Source organism: Ceratosolen solmsi, unplaced genomic scaffold, assembly GCF_000503995.2.
Source record: "Ceratosolen solmsi marchali unplaced genomic scaffold, CerSol_1.0 scaffold58, whole genome shotgun sequence".
NCBI classification, from domain to species: domain Eukaryota; kingdom Metazoa; phylum Arthropoda; class Insecta; order Hymenoptera; family Agaonidae; genus Ceratosolen; species Ceratosolen solmsi.
This window is the reverse complement of record NW_011948447.1, coordinates 1,204,597-1,226,292: the sequence shown is the minus strand read 5'-3', so window position 1 is coordinate 1,226,292 and position 21,696 is coordinate 1,204,597. Positions and strand designations below refer to the sequence as shown.

Below are 21,696 nucleotides of genomic sequence, written 5' to 3'. Positions count from 1 at the left end.
AACTTGTATTTAATCGTTTAAATTTTAAGTATAGCAGGCATTTCATCGGGTTGACTATGCAATACAGCCAAAATATTTTTCGCTGTTATGATTGACATTTCTTCACGCGTTTTTATAGCAGCACTTCCCAAGTGTGGAAAAATAACTGTAAATGAACCATTTCATCAATTTATTTTAAAAATTTGTTATAATTTAATCTATATTATGATTATGAAACATACCACAATTATTAAGTTTAAGTAGTTCACTATCAAGTGGTACAGGTTCAGGTGTCATTACATCTAAACCTGCTGCTTGTATAGTACCATTTTTTAAAGCCTCAATTAAAGATGGTTGGTGCACCACTTCTCCTCGACTAACATTTATAAAAATTGCACTTTTTTTCATTTTCACAAATGTTTCTTTGTTAAACATCTCTCTAGATTCTGGTACTAAAGCTATTGTAACTATAACAAAATCACTATTATTTAATAAAAAATCTAAATTAACTTTATGTGCTCCCAGTTTTGTAGCTGCTGGCTTTTCAGTACGACTAGTGTATAGAATTTGATTAACTCCAAAGCTACAAAGGTATTCTGCTATCCTAAGACCAATACGACCCAATCCTACAATTCCAACATTTGAACCAGAAATTCTTGATCCAGTCATCCAAAGTGGAGACCAACTTTTCCATTCCCCTCTATAAAAATTAAAAAGAATCAAACTAATACATGTGTATCATAATATTTTAAGTAAATATACTTAATGATATATTATATATGATAAAATAATAACAAAATTTGTACTTATATATTGATCTATTTGCTTCAATCAATCTTCTCGCAGTAACTAATAATAAACCCATTGTTAATTCAGCAACAGCATCAGTTAATACTCCAGGGGTATGTCCAACTAATATATTTCGTAATTTTATAGCTTGCAAATCTAAATGATCTACTCCAACAGACATTGTTGCAATAATTTTTAAGTTTGAACCAGCTGCATTTAAAACTTCATCATCAATTTTATTTGTAATAACACAGAATAAAGCATCTACTCCTTTTATCCTTAATAACAATTCTGTTTTAGGAATTGGTATGTCTTGATCCCAAATATCAACATTACATCTAGGTCAATAAATTTAATTAAATAGAAAAAAGTTAATTTGAGATATATTTATATATTAATAGATCAAATATAATATTCCATGTTAACAGACATTAGTCATTACAAGATTATAATTTTGAAAACTAAATAAAAAGTTAGCTTCAATTTAAGCATTAAATTAATATAAAGATACATTCACTATCTTCATTATATTTATTAAAATATTTTGACGTTAAATGATTTTTGTAAAATTTTATAAAAAAATTTACCAATAATTAAAATATTTATGCAAAACATTAAAATATTATATGTAATTATAAACTATTAAACAAGTTTTAATATTTTATATAAAGTTTGAGTAACCACCCCCTTCCATATGTCATATAAAATATCCATATAAACAATTGATTACTTGAATTAATTTTTTACCGAATATTGAATGATTGCGAAAATGCTAAGGAAAGTACTTTGAACATTCAGAATATTTGAGTTCTAAAAAAATCACGCATGTACTGATAGAAATGTTACTTTTCAATAGTTAAAATAGTACACTTTTAATATATACATACTTAATGGCACAACTTACTCATCTCTTAATAATTTCAAAGCGACTTCTGGAATACTAGAATGTGTCACTAAAACTTTTGGTCGTGTCATATTTATATATCCAATATTAGATAATGAATTTCTCGAATAATTATTACACTTCACAAACCAATGATTCGATGTCCACCTAGTGGAAAATTGAATTATTTTAGAAACTGTAGTAAATAGCTTAGAATACTTTTTAATATCATATACGTTTTTGTGACTAATTAACAAATTAATAAATATAATATTGAATTTTTTTGAATGTACATAAGAAATTGATCGCATTGCATTAGAAATCATGTTTCGACTTCGCAATACAGTAATCACTCATTCAATTTTTGCATTTAAAAAAATGTATTATTAAGCGCTTTTTAATTCTTATACCAGTTTCGAACGTTTCTGACCTTTCGAAATGTATCATACAAATGGTATAAATGGAAAAACTAAATTGTTTATTTGGATAAATTATAAAATGTTTGAAATGTCTGCTTATGTTGAAAAAACTAATCAGTTACTTTAGATTTGCAGGTTAATAACTAATTAGAAAAGTATTATTATAAAAAATATTATAAGAGAATAATTATGGAGTATTCTAGTAATCCACAATCAGTTAATAAGTAACAAGCACAGATAAAATATTGGAATAACAAATGATATTTTATTATATTAATTAAAATATTAATAATAGCAATCAACGATAAGCATTATTTATTATGTAATTATAAGATAATTATAAGATAAATTATGAGATAGAAAATATAAACAAAAATAAATTATATTTACTGACACTATTAGTAAATTTAAATTTCTAATCAAACTTCTCAATAATTTAAAAAGATGAAGTTAATTTATCAAATGTTCATTGTTTTAATCATCTAATTCATTCTGTTTAAATGTATACCTACTCTATAAAATCAAATTGTATAGTCATACAGTAACCATTTAAAATAAATGAAAATGGAAGATTAAAACTTATAAAATGCAATATAGTAATTATTATCTAGTTAATTCAAGTAGTATTATTTTAATTAATATTTTTAAAAAAAAAGAAAATATATAGTAGAGTAAAATTATATTAGTTTGCTAAAATATTTTAAGAAAAAATATAATAATTTAATATTTTATATAAATGTAATACAAATAGAGAAAAATGATAGATAATTAAAGAAATAAATATTATTTTACACAAATAATATTTAAAAATTTTATTTAAAAATAAACAAGTCAAATTATAAAGATAAAAATCTGAATCCATAGAAAATTGAATTAACTACAAATCCTAAATTACATTAAAATAATTTACTAGAAAGTTATATTTATTTATTATATTAATTTAAAAATGTATAACATTATTTTAGTAAAATAGTGAATTCCTTAATAAAAAAACTATTTGTATGGTATTGGTTTATTAAATTAAAAAAAATATAATTTTAATTGGACCATTAAATTATAATTTATTATTTTCTTTCATTCGAGTAGCCAATATTGTATTTTTCATTAACATAGCTACAGTCATTGGTCCAACACCACCTGGAACTGGAGTTATATGACCTGCAACTTTTTTTACAGATTCATAATGTACATCACCAAGCAATCTAAATTTATTTTCAACTTGTACTTTTGAAATGCCAACGTCAATAACGCAAGCTCCTGGTTTTATCATTTCTTTTGTTATCAAACCAGGTACACCTGCTGCTGCAATAACAATATCTGCAAGTTTTGTATATTTTTTAAGTTCATTATGTGGTGTATATCGATGACAAATAGTAGTGGTGATATTGAGTCCAGAAATCTCACCTTTAATAATAAAAATTTAGTTTAATAATGAAAAAATTTATTGTTTTTATATTATAATGTTTTATTAACCATTTTCATCCGAATGTAGCAATAACGCAATCGGAAAACCAACATGTTTTGATCTACCAATAACTACGGCATTTCTTCCATTAGTAGGTATTTTTGATCTAATAATTAATTCTTTGACACCTAATGCAGTTGCAGGAATAATTCCTTTAATATTTAGAGCCAATCTTCCAATATTTTCTGAATGAAATCCATCTACATCCTTATAAGGTATCACTGCTTGACAAATTTCTGTTTCATTTAAATGTTTAGGAATAGGCAATTGTACTAAAATACCATTTACAGAAGGATTTACATTGAGTTTTTGTATGGACTCTAATAACTCTTTTTGTGATATATCTGATGTAAATTGTATAACATCGCTATCAATTCCAACATATTTAGCAGCTTCAATTTTTTTTTTAACATACACTTTACTACCAGGATTATTTCCAACCAATATAGCAATTAATCGTGGTCTGTTTCCACCATCGTTGATCCAATCATCAACTTCAATTTTTGCTTCCTGTATTATTTGATCAGCTATAGCTTTTCCATCAATTATAACTGCTTCACATCTAAAATTATATAAAACTTGATATTGAAATTTATTATTACCAAATTATAAAATATAATTTTTTAAATTAAATTACAGTATTTTTGAAGAATGTAATTCTCGTAAAATCCATCCAATATTAAGCAACTTTGATATTTTACAACGTAACATAATCAACTAATAAAGAAATAATTGTTTATAAACTTTTAATTTTTATAAGATTTTAAAATTAACTATTTTGCAATTATTATTTAAGACATACAATATTTATGTATCATATTTTTCAAAATATTACAGTACGGTATCTAACCTTATTATATATCTAAATAATCGTATTAAACTTAATTTTTATAAATCCAAACTTTTCAATGTAGAATTATGAATATCACAAATTTAATTAAATCTCATGACATCATTTAGCAAATGAAATAAATTTACAAAACTGTATTGTCATATGATAAAAATTTATTGAAACAATTCATCGTCGTATGATAAAACCGATTAAGTGGTATTTCTTAATTTAATATCTACTTGAAATTAGAAAATATCTAGTGTAGAATTATTTGTGATTCATATTAACTGATATTTAATAACATAAATAGAATGTCTAGTAAGGTTGTACTTTACTAAATTATATTAGTTCGACAAACAACATTAATTTTTATTTAAATATGTAAAATGTGACTATTACTTTAATACAAAAAATAAGTAAGCATATTTTTGTACTAAAAAAAATTATTAATTCATAAATTATAATTAAAGTTCAGAACAATTAAAAGATTGTTCGTATTAGTATTGAAGTCATACCAATAAAGTTGATTTCTTAAATATTATGTGGTAACAAATATAATATAATATACTATTGACAGACTATATTTTATTAACTTTGTATTTTTACCATAAAGTTCAACTCATATATTTTGCTTAAAGTACAAAATATTCACAAAATTATACAATAACTTATTTAATTCATAAATATTATATTTCGATATGTAATATAAAATTATTAAAATAATATAATGAAAATGAAGATATTAAAAACCAACAAAATTATAATAAAAGACTTTAAAAAATATGAATTTCCTCGTATCATCTCATTGAAATTGAAACACCTTTTAATGCTTTGAGAAATCTTTATTAATATTAAAGAGATTTATTTCTACCGAAAATATTTATTGTTAATCAATCTTGTAAAAACATTTAAATATAAAAAAAACTTATTGCAATGTTTGTTCAAGTTGAATTTTATATATGAACAATTACTGATAAGTGTTCAAATATTCAGATCCATTATCAAGGAGGTGAACAAAGTTTCACGTTAAAACAAAAGATAAATTTTAGGAATTTTTTGTCAATTTTCTCAATATGTATAGTGATTTATTTACAGTATATATTTATGTATGAAAACAAGTTTTTACAAAATTAATAACAATAATAAAATGATTGTAATTTTGTAATATGTGAGAATATTTGAAAGGTAAAAGCTATTTAAAACTTCATGAAGATGGCCAAGTCCCATCTATGCACAGCAGTAATGTTTGGATTGTTCTTAGAGTAACCAGATATATTTATCCCCCTTCTCCATCTCGAGCTACAATCCCAGCATGCATTCTGGATGTTTCCATCTTTAACGAAGGATGAATTATGGAATGCGAATCGTATTCACAAATATGCCTAGGGTAAATCGAACCTCGTCCACTTGTTACTGGGTAGTTATTGCGTTGCTGCTTCTCTTGACGATCCTTTGAGGTAAGGAGGACTGTGAGTACGAGGTCACCTCTGTCACTCAATTTCAATCACTCACAATTTATCTGCCGAAGTAACTATCCTTTTAATTATAATTTAAATTTAATTATAATTCCTTTCGTAGTTTTGCTTTTTCACTTAGCATTTTTGCTTCGAAGGATGCTGATAAATGCTTGATACCATATATACTACATAATCGGTTTTAATTCTCTATTCAGATTCAAATTATTAATCAATTTGAACTAACTACTTTAAGAAACTATAAAATAAATTATCCTTATTTATTTGTGAAATTAAATATTGCGCTTCTTTTTTTGTAAGCATTTTTTATTATAAATATAAGCGAAATATGGTGGCAATGTTTGGTTATACTTTGAATTTTTTAATTGAAATTGAAAAGAAAATGTTAAAATTTGTATTTATTTTTTAAATACCTACTGTTCTAGCGGCTTTTCATTTACTAGATTTATTAAATAATTTTGAGGTATTGATTTTACTATATACTTTACAGAAGTGATTTTTTTATTCTCACAACAAACTTAAATAATGTATCATGTTTTATATATAAATAATTATGTAATAATGATAAGCTGGAACAAGATACTAGGTCATGTAATTAGGGAAACGTGGCATCTATTCTGCAATGAAGATTGATTAAAATTGAGTATGGGACACAGACAATAGATCAAAATATAGGTAGAGCAATATTTGGCACAGAGAAGTAATTACGAGCTTTGTCATAAAGAATTTGTCAGTAAACGAAAGTGAATATTGCTGATTATTTACCTTGTCATCGTATCACTGGTATAAATCCTCGAGGCTCCATTGCGAACTGAACGAAGTAGCAGTTTGCCCCGTGCCTTCCTGGCCACGTGCCCCTTGAGTTCGACAATGAAACGCTCCGTAAAATAATCTTGCTGAAAGAGCGAATATTGGAGGAGTGTTGTGCAGGTGGGCCGTGTCTGTGGATCCATACGGAGGCATTGCAGTAGAAAGTTAAGACTGACAGAATCACAGTCTGTGAGAAGACTAAGGAGGAAATGCAAGAACCTATTCTTTTTTCGCAACATCAGAACTTCGTTCTTCGATTCATGAGTCATTGGTGACGGATGAGCTTCCTGGTGACATGGGAGCATTTATTAGTATCGGGTAGTGCTCGATGGTAATCACGAATAATGGCACAGAGATCGATATCTCTTTAATCTTTTCATACAAGAATTTATGTGCTATTAACATAAGTTAACAGAACATTAATTATTATTGTGCTTATTATAGACAGAGAAAACACACTGTAATTGTCAATGTGGGATAGATTTTCACGCACTATTAAAAATTAAAAAATTTAACTTTTCTCAAAAAGCAACTTTTAAAATAATAGTAAATTATAAAACAAAATTATAAAAACATACGGTTATTAATTCTTTGCTATGGGTACATTATATTTTATATTCGCATTTAATATTTGGAAATTGTGTAGTATGTTACGAAATATGATAAATATTTGCTACGCTGTCAAAATTATTTTACAAATTCACATAAGTAAATTATAACGGATTGTCTATTCCATACTTTATTTCTTAATCGTCATAAAAATTTATTATTGAATATTGTTGTTATAAATAATATAATTATTATATTTTTTATTTTCTAATCTATCAAAACTAATAAGAAAAGTTTTAGAAGACCGATTACTTTTAATCGGAATTTTATGAGTGTGTTTAAACGAATGTTTTATTTTAATGATAATAATTATAGCTCATATGTTAAGCTTATATAAATATTTAATTATAAAAAATATGGATGCAAAACTTATTTCAAAATAAAACCAAAATGAATTTAATTTTAGATTATAAAGCCATTATTAGTTAGGTTGCTTTGTAAATGGAATATAAATACTGTTGAACGTTGAAACTAATTGATGGCAATTGTTTCTGACGAGTTCGAGTTTCTGACCTGGAAAATATCTGCTCTTGCGGAGTGTCCAAGCATGTTAGTTAAGTAATAAGTTGTCAATCCCTCCTCCCCTAGACCGACAAGTGCTTTATAACGTGACATTTATACCTTAATCGAAAACATACAGCAATATCAGTGTTTTGTTCAAGCAGGAAATTCCCTTCTATTCAGAGCTTTTGCACTGGTGATGCCGAATTAGCTTGAAGAACTATAATTTGAAGTCAAGCACACACCTTTGTAAGCTACTTACCGAGCGTTCAGATAATGCGGAATAGCCAATCGAGGTCGCTGTCCCGGGGGAACGGGGGCACGCCCTTGAGCATCTCGGCAAAAGACAGCCCGTGGTCCAGATATCAATCGAACTTCCGTAGAGCGATCCCCGATGAGAAGCTGTGAGGCCCAAAATCAACGCGTCGCCATATGGTCAGTGCAGGACTTGTCGGACATAGTGACAATGCACCCGAACCCAAAGTTACAGAACTTCACACACCCCGCATCGATACTAATACATTCTCCGGTTTCACGACCCTGTGTATTATCTATAAGGTACAGCATTTCAAAACTCAATCGTATAATAATGACAATCGTATAATAAAAAATATCTCTTATTCATCTAATTGAAACCGATTACAATTATGCTTTCGTTATTATTTCTTTAACTTAGAATTTATTTAAATTTATGATTATACACTTAGTCATTTAATGAAATTCGATATTTTAAATGTAATTCTTACGCGGTTATAGACTTTTAATTAACAGTTTGAACTGTTTTTTTAATAATAAACATTGCAAGCTTATATTAAAATTTACGGGTTAATGAAGACGTATATTGTCAAATTTTTACAATAAATAAGTAGATAAATAATCTTTAATGAACATTATTAGATTTTAATAAATATATTAAACAAAAAATTTGAAAGAAATTGTTTTACATTTTGATTCATGATAAATATTACTCGACGATTGTAAAAAGTTATATATCATAGTGGCAACATACAAATATAAAAAGTACAAATTATATTAACGTTACGTCGAGCAGCTAAAACACTATGCATTCCAAATGATATTAAACGCATCTCTATCAAGGAATAATTAATATAGGTAAAAGCTTTATTTCTTTATGAGCACAATAAGAAATCGATCAAAAAATTATATATCTTTACGATTACTTATAATTTATATAGTATATTTATTATATTTTGTAATACGCCATTTCATTAACTTATATAGATATGATCTTAATATGACATTTGCTACTCTATTACAATTCGTTGAAATTCGCATGATCTAGATATTAAAAAATCAAATAAAACCGTTTTTACGCTTAAAGACTTCGATCAAACTCATAAGATTTTCATGCCTCAATGTCTGAAAATTTAAGCACTCCATTTTCTATACGATCATTTTATAAAAAGCCGAAAGTCTTTGAGTTGATTTATGTTTTCCGAAAAATGTATATAGACCGTATCATGGATATTTTAACCATTGGTCGGTCTATTTCAATACTTCAAAAAATTGCATAAGTGAGCCTTTAGTAATAATTTATTGATAATTATTGAAATTAAGTTACAGAATATGAAATACATTTACATTAAATACAAAATTCGGTTAGATAAAAGTATTATGTGATGTTTTACCTAGTTCAACTTAGTTCGTTTAAGTTAATTAACAGGTTTTTATAGTTTTTTGTTTTTTGATTTGATTTACCCGAGATGTTCGCAAACGCGCAGCCTGTCACCGATGACATTCTTTTATTGCTCTTTGTTTACAACTTGAGACACGTTCCATTGAGCTGATACACGACAACGTCTCCACAGCGATCAATTTACTGCTCGTTCCCTGTAGGTACGATGTTACTAACGTGCTTACTTTTTTTAAGCCTTCCTGGCTTATAACTTATAACTTATAACTTGTACTACATTATTTACATTATATATAAATTCTTTTCTTTCAAGCAACTCGGAGCATTTGCTGCTTCTGTCCTCGTCCAATTACTTCTTAAGTAGAAAACTTGTGAACCGACGTATAAATGTTGAATCATTCGTAAGATAACATTTGTAAATGAATTTACTATAAGTTTTGCGTATTTACTAAATTATACGTCAAGCAAATAACTACACCCCCTTAAAAAAAGCTGGAAGATTAAAATATATGATTATATATATGCGTTTATATACTGCAGTTATTGCACTATTTTTGTGTATAAAAAATAAAATATAATATATAATTTTCATTTTATCCAGATTGGATATTCTCATTGAATGTAAAGTAATTCTTAGATAAATTCCTTAAAAAAAAAGACACTATTTTAATAATAAAATATTTATGTAATACTATTGTCAAGAAGTCTAGAGCAATATGTCAAAATTTAAAAAAGCATCGTAACTGTATATACAGTATATTGTTAAAAGCATAAATCTATTCAATAATTTATAGATTCTATAATTAGAATTAGCTCAAATTTAGCCTTTTTTCATAAGAAGATAGATTTTTATTCCACTTAACATACTAATTAACCGATAGCTTCGAATCGTGCAAGAAGTCTAAAGTTATCCTACTGGTATTATTGAGAATGCAATGGTATTCATATAATAAAAAAATAGGTTATTCGATATAGAATAATTAATATACATATGAAAAAACGTTGTTTAAGTTATTATTATATGTACTTATTATATCTGCTTATTATATATATTTATTATACATGCTAATCTAAATTTCTGTACATTAAATTAACTCTTTTAATATGTTATAGATTATCGCCTTATTGTCTGAAATTAATTTGCTTATATTATTCTGCAAACTGAAATTTTATTTTGACGATTTGAATTTGCATTTTGCATTTTTAAGAAATGATGCTTAATATAATAATAGCAATTTTTTTAAAACTTTAAAAATGAAGATTTGTGTTGTCATTAAAATATTAAAATATTGTCATTAACTATATTGGGACTAGAAGTAAAATATAAATTCAATTTACATTTAATTCAATGATAATACAATTTGCTTCCTTTAAAATCCAAATTTACAAGAGCATAATTTTTGTTGTGGATAATACATTTTCATATTGTAATAATATAAAATAAATAATTATGTAGGATATTTAAATTTATAATTAATTTAAATTTATATTAATTTTTATAATTGAGCCCTTTATTTTTTATTTTTATAAAATTATATATTATTACTCCAGCGTACGTTGCATCATATTAGAAAAACAATTGCTTAATAAGAGATAGTATTAAATCTAAAATTTATTTAAGTACAGAGGTAATATTAATTTATTTATTAATTACTTCAATTAATTGCATAAGCATCTTTTATTTTCAATGTATTAATTATTTTCCATAAGTCAACAAAATAAATAAGTAAAATTTAAAAATAATATACATTTTAATGGAATAAATACACAAAAGTGTACATTACATTACAATAAACGAATTTTAAAATTATAAATGAAGAAAAGAATAGATTAGAAAATAAACTGAGAATGTAAAATATTTTATAATATAAAGCTATAAGTACAATATTAAAAGCATATCATTATGTATTCTTATTATCATGTTATCATGCTATATCATTCCTATTAGATATATATATATATATATATATATATGTGTGTTTCTTATTATCAACACCGGTGAGTATTATAAACGTTAGATAAATTGTGACTGTTGTAAGCTTTTGAAATCTAAATTCAATTTATTATTAATTAATACGAATTTTTGTATTAAACGAGAAAGATTTCGTTACATTATAGTAATAATTTTGAAATTATTCAATTTCTAATATATTTGTAATAACTCTTCACAATAACCTTTTTTTCGATCAACAATTCAATAATTCTTGATTTTATTTCTTGATTTTATTTATTAATTGGAAGTAACGTAACTATGAAGCACCCTTGCATTTGGTAAAACTTGGCCTTACAGATTTAATATTAAAATAAACTGATTTAATAATTATTTTATAATGATTTAATAACATTTTTTTAAACAAATAATTATATCATTTTTTCTTACCTGCTTAAAAAACAAATAAACACAAGATTTTAAACTATATTTAAGATACAATAAAAAATTAAAGTTTGAAATCTTTTATCAAATATTCAATATCATTTTAAAAGATAATATTTTTAAATTACAACACTTATGATAAAATAATAAATATTATCATTATTGTAATAAATATTGAAATAAAATATATTATTAAAATAAATTGTCTCTTGTCTACATAACTATTTTTTAAATAAAAATATTCTTTCATTCAAAGTATTATTATTATATGATGTTTATTTAATATATAAATATATTTATTAGTTTCAAAATACAAATAATGAAATAATTATATTTTTATGCTTAACTTTATACATTATTTATGACTATCTTTCGTAAATTTCATTTAAAAAATTTAAACAGAATATTTTTAATCTAATGTCGATATCTAAAATAGTGGAGATAAGAAAAAACATTATATCATACAAATATATACATATATAATTTTTACTAAATCGGACTAAAGCTCAAATAATAAATAATTATAGTATATTTTTTATTTTATTGTAACAACCATTGATGCGGACGTCTTAATGTGTTAAATGCAATAAAAAATTTAATTATCAATAAAAAAAAAACTTATTACGTCACACATCAAAGATAATTCTTCTGAACTATCTTACAATAAAGGTATAGAGAAGTAAAATGAAAATCAGAATACATTTTATTTTAGAATTACTTTAGACGATATAAATCTTTAAATAAAAAATAAGCCTGGCCCTCATCTCTTGTGCGTGAACCTGTAATACTTCTAAAGTACACCCCTGTAAATTAAACAATATATAAGTCATCATCACCTGCATGAGAGGACTCGACATCCTTAAATTTTCGACCTTCCGCCAACTTGTGTTATCCTAATTGGTGTCGTGTTTTGCCTTCACTCTGGCCGATGGAGCCTATTGACCTTGAGAGGCTAAATTATTGTCTCATTGTCGCGCCACGACCACTACACCTGTCATCTGTCTATATTTAAAATAAAAAATAATGCGACAATGTAGGTAAGAATTATAAAGAAATTAATCTCAAATTAGACATTTTTAGACTCATCCAGAAGTATTTTATTTGAAAATAATATATGATCGTATATCGTATTATTAAGCGTATTCCAAAATAAAATATTTGTTTGCCTGATTATGCAAGCATAGTATTCCTTTTTTATATGCTATTAAATTTAATAAATTTAAAGCTATTACATATTAATGGAAAATAAATCAAATTTTTAAGTTTTATTTTCAATTTTAAATTTTTTACTTTTAAATTGTCGTCGGCTTAAAATTATTATTATAGTATATTCAATATATTCACATCTTCAAAAATATTAAATATAAAAATAACTTCCTGTTTTGTGTAAAACTGTATCTGGCAATATCCATGTAAATATTTTTAAAATTTCAGGAAATTGATAAATAAAATAATTTCCAATTAAACGCCTAGAAAATTAATCTACAACTAACATCCGGATAGTACAAATCTTCAGTTGTACAACCGCGTAAAAATATAGTAGGTAAAATGATAAAAAATAATAGGAGGAAATAACGGAAGTCTTCGCACTCCGAAAGTCAAGAATAGCCATGAAAAGCTGACATCGTATGCTCTAAAGAGGAATTCCGACACTCGTTGTTCATCTTAGCAGTTGCAGGGAAACTATTGACCGGGAGTAGAGCAATGAATCTCTCAGGGCATAATTATCCATTATTAAGAGCTTCAAAGTCGAAAGGGAAAAAGATCAGGGGCAAACTAATTTTTTATTTCTTAAGCTGGGCATGTTTAAGATGTTGAAATATAAATTCCAAACAAATATCCATCGCAAGTTTGGGAGACACAACATAATAAACATCAGTTAGCTTATGCACGAATTATCTCAAACTGAAATTCACATAAACTTCTCGGGAATTTTATTATTAGAGCATTGCCGTCATTTCAAAACTTTTTGAACTAATCGATAAAACATTTTTCAAACAATAAAGAACTTTTGATGTATGATAGATAAATAATTTTTTTATCCATCATTAACGGACAATTAACTGCTTTATTAACGAATAGAAAAGAAAATTATTGGCCTACGTTCTTATATATTAATATTTGTAATATTTTATAAAATAAACGATTTTAAACTTATTTAGCAGCGTGTATGGTTTATTTAGAAAATATATTTATCGCTCTTTCTAGTGGTAATTTAAAAAAATATTTTATATTTAAAAAATTAAGTATTAACTATTATATTAATTTAAATAACTGTCTACAATATCTAGTTTTAAATTACATGTTATTGATAATAAAATGGTGACCTAATTACTTGAATAGAGATTACATATAATGGTTATACAAACTCATCTAATTTATAATAAAATGTAATTCTGCTTTCATTATAAATGCGTTTTTATAGTTTCATCAATAGAATATTTTTATTGTTTAATAATTAATAATTAATAATTCAATAAATATTTTTATTTTTGTATTGTAACATAGAATAAAGGAAAATATTTTTTTGGGCTAACAAAGTATCGAAATAAATTCTATTTGATATACATTTAATAAATGCTTAGACGTTCAATGAAAGACTTTCTTATAGATGTATGAAATTCATATTGATTATTATACAGACTGCTGTGCTAGTTGAATTTACACTGATGACATATTGCGAAGAGTAATTCATTGCGAAGAGTAATTCACAATAACCGAGTGATTGAAGAATTCGACGAATTTAATGATTTTGTGGTTGATGTTGCTTCAATTAATTTAATAAAATACTTCATTATGCTACATTTACTATATTATAATTTATTTTATATTAAATTAAAATTATAAATATACTAAAATATTGAACATTCAATAGCAAATATCAAGAAGTAATTTTTAATAATAACATGAAGTTACATTCTTGCATATTGCATTAGAATTACTAAGCCATATAATATTTGTATAAAATGTATACATAAAATTTGTATAAAATAAAATCTATAAAAAATACTATAAATAAAACAAGTTTTAAAAATAATTCGATTGATTAAGAGTCCTGATAAAAATAATTTTTAATATTTTCAATCATTCAATTATGTTTCCATTTATTTAAGTTGTGTCTTCAATTATAAGGAAGAATTTTTTAACGGATGAACTAATTAATGACTTTATTTACATCATAATAAAGATTAGAATTGTTATTCAAGTTCCTTCGTAAGCGGTAATTTATAATTTTATGATTTATTTGAATTTATAATTTTACATACACGTCTAAGATTCACTATTAAGTACCTTTAAAACTATTTTATATTTGTATTTTTAACTTTTATATGGTTGATTAATATAACCTTCATATTGATATGGAACTAAATTATGAATTATGTAGTACAAAACACAACATGTACTCACTGAATATTCACTCATTTTTACGTCAAAATGAATACGTCTAATTGAAAACAAATTAATTAATATATATATATATAATTAAACAATAAAATTGTAAAGATAAAATAAATTTTAAATGTGAATATTAATAATTGATCTTGTTTTTCGAAATTGATTAAATTTATGTATTAAAAGCTCAATTTTTTAATTCAAATAGTAAATTTTTAAATATTTTAAATTAATTTTATTAATTTTAAACATTAAATTATATGATTCACAACTACTTTAATATAAATATAATAATCATCTGTTAAAAATCTGATGTATCATTGATCAATACAATTTTTAAATATCCATCTTTATTTACTTTAGACATATTATCAAAACTACTCAAAAATCGTGTTTTTAAATTCGTCTTTAAAACTGTTCCTCAGTAGAAATAACAAGTGAATGGTTTCATAATTTTATAGTATCTAATGAGACCATATAATTACTCTATAATTTATAAACATTGTAAATAATGTAATGTTCACACCGTTAATACTTATGCACATTTCACCAATCAAGTGCTTATCTAATACTTCGATCAAAGTCTTGTTACTCATTTGTAAAATATTATTTATTATAATACTTTAGATTACTCTGATGTTGCAATGATGTAAGTATTTATAATAAAAGGTCTTGTTCTTAATTGTAAATTAACTTATTGTTAAATATTAAGAGCGTTTGTGTATAATTTGAGTCCTTTATACATTGTATCGGTATTTAATAAATAAATCTATGAATAAATTAATGTAATAAATATAGATATTAATAAAATGCAATAAATATTTGATATTGAAGTAATTTATCATTTATAAGACAGACTAGCAATATGTTAAATTTTCTATATAATTTCCCTAATAAAATTTTTCTAAACAAGAGAATATCGAGATTTTTTCATTTTATACATTATCATACAAATCAAGTTTTTAAAAAATTTTCATTGAACAATGTAAATGACATATATAAATCTGAAATTACAATATAATTATAATTATTCTTTAGCATCTCTTTAAAAATGATATTTCTGTATTACTACTTTTCGTAAAAATTACCATTCTAAAATATATTTGATTTATATTTCGACATTATCAAATGCTTGCAGTTCAATTATATTAAATGATATGAATAACTACATCTAATACATACATCATTGTTATTCTTAATTTTTAAATAAAATTATGAATATAGAATAACATTTAAAAAAATTAAAATTTTAAGTGAAATCTTTCTTTTTTAAATTTAAAATTGTACTTGAAATATCTACAATAAAATTATTAAATACGCAGAGTTTCTTTCTTAGGAATGTGTTCAAATGTATTCTTTGCTATCTAAACAATATCATATAACCCAATAGAATATATTTTTGGATGATATATTAAAAAGTATGAAGCAAGTTTATTTTTAAAAAATAAATATTTGCATTATTTAAGGGTCTTTGTCATAAAAATAAAAAAAGTACTAACATTGCAAATTAAATAAATCTATCAAATTGAATTAAAATTAATTTATTTCTGTACTATTTATTATATATTAATTAATAAAATTAAATTAATAACAAGAAAGTAATTAGATACAGAACAAATTTACATTCATCGTTGCAAAAATTAATAGATTTTTTATGAATTATGTTTTTATGAATTATGAATTAACTATTGTTAAGTTACTTAAAGCAAAATTAAATAAAATTATTATCACGATATGTTAGGACATTTGATTGTTTTCAGTTATAGTAGATTTTTCATAATAAAGTTCCATGACAAGCTCTATTATTCTTATGTATACATTTTCAAAACATTTGATGATCAAAGTCATCGCCCTTATTTTTCGCCCGTTTGCTATTCACACCATTTACTATATTTAATACGTTGAGCTAAAGATGTTTCCAATGTAAAATTTATGCAATCCAGTGACTTTTATGCGTAATGACTAAAAACTACAGTGTTATTTAAAAAGATATATAGAAAATTTTATAACTTACAAAAAAGAATAAAAGTATGTAAACTTTAAATTGTATAAGTACGCTCAATTTTTTCCTATAATTTATCATTCTTTGTAATTGCTTTCAAATTTTGATCATATATTCGTATTTATATAAATCTTAATAAATCAAAAATAAATGAAATTTAATAAAATGAAAAGCAAAAGTTATATAAACCAATCTTATAATAATAAAGCATACTGCTACGATAATATGCGATCGTTAAATAAAAATTTAAAAAATGTAATTCTTGAAAATAAAAAATATATAAAAAAATCGTTTGTATTACCAAAAAGAAATATATCTATTGTACAATAATTTTTTAAATTTGTGGCATAAAAATAATTTTATAAAAATAAATGATAATTATTAATATTACAAAAATAATAACAATACATTCTAATTAACTTTATAGTCAGTTATGAAGAAGAAGTTTAACAGTCGGTTGTCTTTCTCATCTTTTTCTATTGTCCACATACGATTAAAGAATGAGTTTTTATTGTTCTGAAAAATTTTAATTAAATGCATACTGAATAATATAGGACTGACTGACTTTACCAACGCACTTTCACAACATATTTAAATAAATATTACAAGATACTTCATTAAGCAAATTTGAATAAGATGAAATTTAAATAATAAAATGTATATGTATATACATATGTATGTTCTTTTGATTTATTTATTAAAAAATATTTTATTTCAGTTGAAATTCATTTCTGAAGTTTTTGAATGAATGGTCTTATAAATTCGTAACATGTGAAACTTAAAATATTAGTGCATTACTCGGAACGCGCATATAATCTGCTAAACGAGCAATCTCGTAAATTCAACTACAAACTCATACGTTATTATTTCTAAATACATAATTTATGAATACAATTGAATAAATATGATCTGTGTAATATTGACAAACTATACATATAATATATTAATATTAAATAGTATATATATTTATAGAACATACATTTTTCATTAAATTATATTTAAATCATCATATTTAATTATAATATTTCAAGATGTTAATCTAGACTATTCGAAGTGTTTATTAGCTTATATTGGAAGTAATTAATTAATTGTCAAAATAAAAAATTTGACATATTGATTAAGTATTATCATAGTTGTTATTTGGCATGAATAACACGCGCAATTAAATTTATTGTTTCTGGTTTAGTAATAAATATACTGTACCTCCCCGTTCAAACCTAAATCCTTCACCTAAGCAATTAAAAATTTTATTACGCGAAATATAATTATTTCTCAATTTATTTTAACAACATTATATACTATGATTATATATTAATACATAATATATAACAAAAGTATACACAGTATTATATATAAAAATTCACGAAGAAAAGACTGTATAACTCCAAGATTTACGAGGCTTCTATGTATTAAAGTAATTGAAATAAACAATAATCTTCTACTTAAAAATCAAAAAAAAAACAGGAAAAATATCATATCTTTTTTCTCTCCAAATATTCAATTATCTCTCCACTGCAATAAATACAGTGATATCCCAGTACCACTTTCCTGGTATATTCTTGATTCATCTTTCGCAGGAATTTTATCTCATTTATTCCATATACACTCCCTCACACCTTCAACTCTTTTATTTCCATTGCAATAATGCTAATACCTCGTTATCCACAAACACATTCCCATGAAAAGAACCCGAGGATCAAGCGATTAAACGATCATTTCACTGTTTTTATTTGCGTCACACTTATATTATACACCATCCGCCAATGTCTGTATGTTGTTTCTGCTTGTGTGCTTCTATTATCGTTTCATATACTTACGATACGAGCTCAATAACTCTTTCGACTCGTTCCTTTCTCTGTGTCATAAATAAAATATATGTTAAACTAAAATAATAAAGCTCTAATTTAATGCATACGGCATTAGATACGAAAGCATACTTGTAATATTATATTTTTTGTAAAATTATAAATAACAACAGAAATTAACTGGTTTTAACACATGTAGTTAATGAAAGGAAATCAAAAGATTTAAATTATATTTTCCATCATGTATGATATATCGGATATCCAGTATTTCCTTACAAATTCTAAGAATAATTTTATGAATTTTTAAGTATGAATTGATCTTAAAAGCCAATGATCAGCTTCATATTAAATATTTATTATTTATTTACAAATTAGATGCAGTGAAGTTATTTTTTTTAAATAAAATGTGATACTTATAAAAACAGAATTGAATGATCTTTGAATTCTTATATCCTTAATCAAAGCTTGTAATTATTTTAAATAATAATTCATAATGAATATAATACAAAAATATTGATAAATAATGATAAATATTGATAAACATTGATAATACTTACATTTTCTATTTTATTACAAGTATTACTATTATAATACAATACACTAATTACAAATTACATAATTTAAAAATAATAATAATTATTTGAAATCAAATCTTGAATCTTATCTTATTAATTTAGTATGTTAATTTATAATATTTCATGTAAATAAGAAAATATTTGTATATTAGTATTAGACGAGTTAAATTACTATATACATCATAAGGTTTATTTAAGTATTTTTATTAATCAAAAGTACTTTATTTACTAATAATCTACTTTTTCTAATAATCAAAATAAAACCACCAATAAAAATTAAATTTACATCCATACATGAGTATAAATTTTAACTATATTAAAACACTTAACATTTTTGGTTATATAAAAATTAATTAATTAACAGAGTAGTGTAATTATTATTGAATATTGTAATTGAATATATATTGAAATAATAAATGATTATTGTAGAATCTGTAAGTTGTAAAATCTTATTGATTAATTAAAATTGTATTTCTTTTGTCACTCTTAATCCTTGAAAGATTAGGGACAACCCACATCCAATTCTTATTTCTATATGAAAAATAATACTATGCTAAAAGTACTAATTATCAATTGATTCTCAATTTGTAGTGTAAATCTAGTTTTCAGATAAAATTCAATCTAATATTTAGAAATAAAATAATAATTTTTATTAATGCTCCCTTTACATGCTACATAATAAATATACCAGCTTTTAATTGAATTGGATAGAATTCATTGCTACATAAGATCTATCAGAATGCTGCTTACTACAGTTTGATGAATCGGTAGTTACTTATCAACAAATTGCTTAGAAGTATTAAGTATAGTATGATTTGATCTCTATGCTTATTACAAAGGCACGTAAATACCTGATTTGTAAGTTGCAGCATGGAAAGTTGTTTTCAAATTTATTAAGACCATGATAATTATTAAAAGATAATAATTTAGTATATTCTTACGTATTGAACAATTAATAGTCGGCTTAATTTGCATTTCACTCAAAATTTCCTTAAATAACCGAAACAATTATATGAAATGAATTTGGGTTGACAAGAATGAATAATAGTGCCCAATGGTACTTGAATCAGGGATACTAACAATGCTAAGGGGCCGGTGACAGATGATGAGATGTTCGTCAGGTAGGTAACCAGCCCAGCGGCAAAGCCTCTGGTAGTTGATGTGCTACCCAAATTGATAGAGGAAGATTAAAAAGGAGATCGAGTAATAGATAAAGAGACAACGACAAGGCGGCGCAGCGGTAAAATATGAAGCGGTAACGGTCAGGTGTAAGGGGCAAGGGGTACTGAGTAAGGGGTAATCGGTAATGTGTACGGGTAAGGGATGGAGGTGGGGGAGTTAGGAAAGAGGGAAAGGGGAAGGAGAAAGGGCTGCGATTGGGAAGTGGAGGAGAGTAGGCTGAAATAGAACGGCACTGCATATGGCGGGGGTCTGGGGCATCGTGAAGCGTTTCGGCTGCGCGAGTACACGCGTAGGTGCCCAAAGTCACGGGTCGCTCCTCCGTCGGAGCGTCGACCAGGCGCGAAAGTGTGGGGATGGAAGCGGACTCACAAAATCTGGACTGAGTCTCCTCGAGGGTTGCACTTCTAGCGGTAAAATTCTCTCTTAATTACTTCTTAGGGTCGATTACTGTTGTATGATAAATAATAAGGATCATACTATTTATTATGGTATGAATTTATCGTGAGTTGATTTAGCGAGGAAAAGTTTTGGCAAATCAAAAGTCTGTGTACTTATGCATTGATCTTATATGCATGCAACGTAACATAAAATTCTCTTTTGCTGTTGCTTTCATTATCTTGAAATTATTCGCTTGTCTCAGTAGAAGATGACACGAACCATTTGGTCTTCAAAAATTTTTCATATTTTGACGACCAATGGAGCCGAGACATGCGCAAAATTCCAACTCTATGTTTAATGGATTATCAACCCCGTTTTTTTTTTTGCAAAAGATCCTATCTTTTTCAAGCCAACACTTTTCAAGTAGTATCGTTAACTAAAAATGATCCCAGCTCGTCTTTTTAAAGCCACTACCGTGGACAGTGATACATTCTTCGAAAAATAAGTAGGAAAGGTATGATGATATTTTGCATGATGCCAATACATGGTTTTTTTCGGAAAAATCCACTTT

At 25.0% G+C, this 21,696-nt stretch overlaps 2 protein-coding genes across 2 annotated transcripts; both read right to left on the bottom strand.

Annotated features, from left to right (window-relative positions):
- Window positions 1-17: 17 nt before the first annotated feature.
- On the bottom strand, window positions 18-2,193 carry LOC105366286 (glyoxylate reductase/hydroxypyruvate reductase-like). The gene is made up of 5 exons (XM_011504680.1): window positions 1,966-2,193; window positions 1,673-1,819; window positions 786-1,106; window positions 222-679; window positions 18-145 (listed from the first exon to the last, which is right to left on the bottom strand). Coding segments are annotated over exons 1-5 (1,056 nt in total). The 5' UTR covers window positions 1,968-2,193.
- Window positions 2,194-3,117: 924 nt separating this feature from the next.
- LOC105366285 (NAD-dependent methylenetetrahydrofolate dehydrogenase) lies at window positions 3,118-4,285 on the bottom strand. Its single transcript, XM_011504679.1, has 3 exons — window positions 4,173-4,285; window positions 3,544-4,097; window positions 3,118-3,474 (listed from the first exon to the last, which is right to left on the bottom strand). The coding sequence occupies exons 1-3, from the start codon at window positions 4,244-4,246 to the stop codon at window positions 3,125-3,127; spliced, it is 978 nt and encodes a 325-aa protein (XP_011502981.1). The 5' UTR covers window positions 4,247-4,285; the 3' UTR covers window positions 3,118-3,124.
- Window positions 4,286-21,696: the final 17,411 nt, after the last annotated feature.

Excerpts from the sequence above, each read along its gene's own strand:
- LOC105366285 (XM_011504679.1), bottom strand. The coding sequence starts at position 4,246 with ATGTTACGTTGTAAAATATCAAAGTTGCTTAATATTGGATGGATTTTA. Across the intron at positions 4,098-4,172 it reads TTACATTCTTCAAAAATACT|ATGTGAAGCAGTTATAATTG; the intron begins GTAATTTAATTT and ends ATATAATTTTAG. Across the intron at positions 3,475-3,543 it reads GCTACATTCGGATGAAAATG|GTGAGATTTCTGGACTCAAT; the intron begins GTTAATAAAACA and ends TTATTATTAAAG.
- LOC105366286 (XM_011504680.1), bottom strand. Across the intron at positions 1,107-1,672 it reads TTGAAATTATTAAGAGATGA|ATGTAATGTTGATATTTGGG; the intron begins GTAAGTTGTGCC and ends TTATTGACCTAG. Across the intron at positions 680-785 it reads GCAAATAGATCAATATATAA|AGGGGAATGGAAAAGTTGGT; the intron begins GTACAAATTTTG and ends TAATTTTTATAG.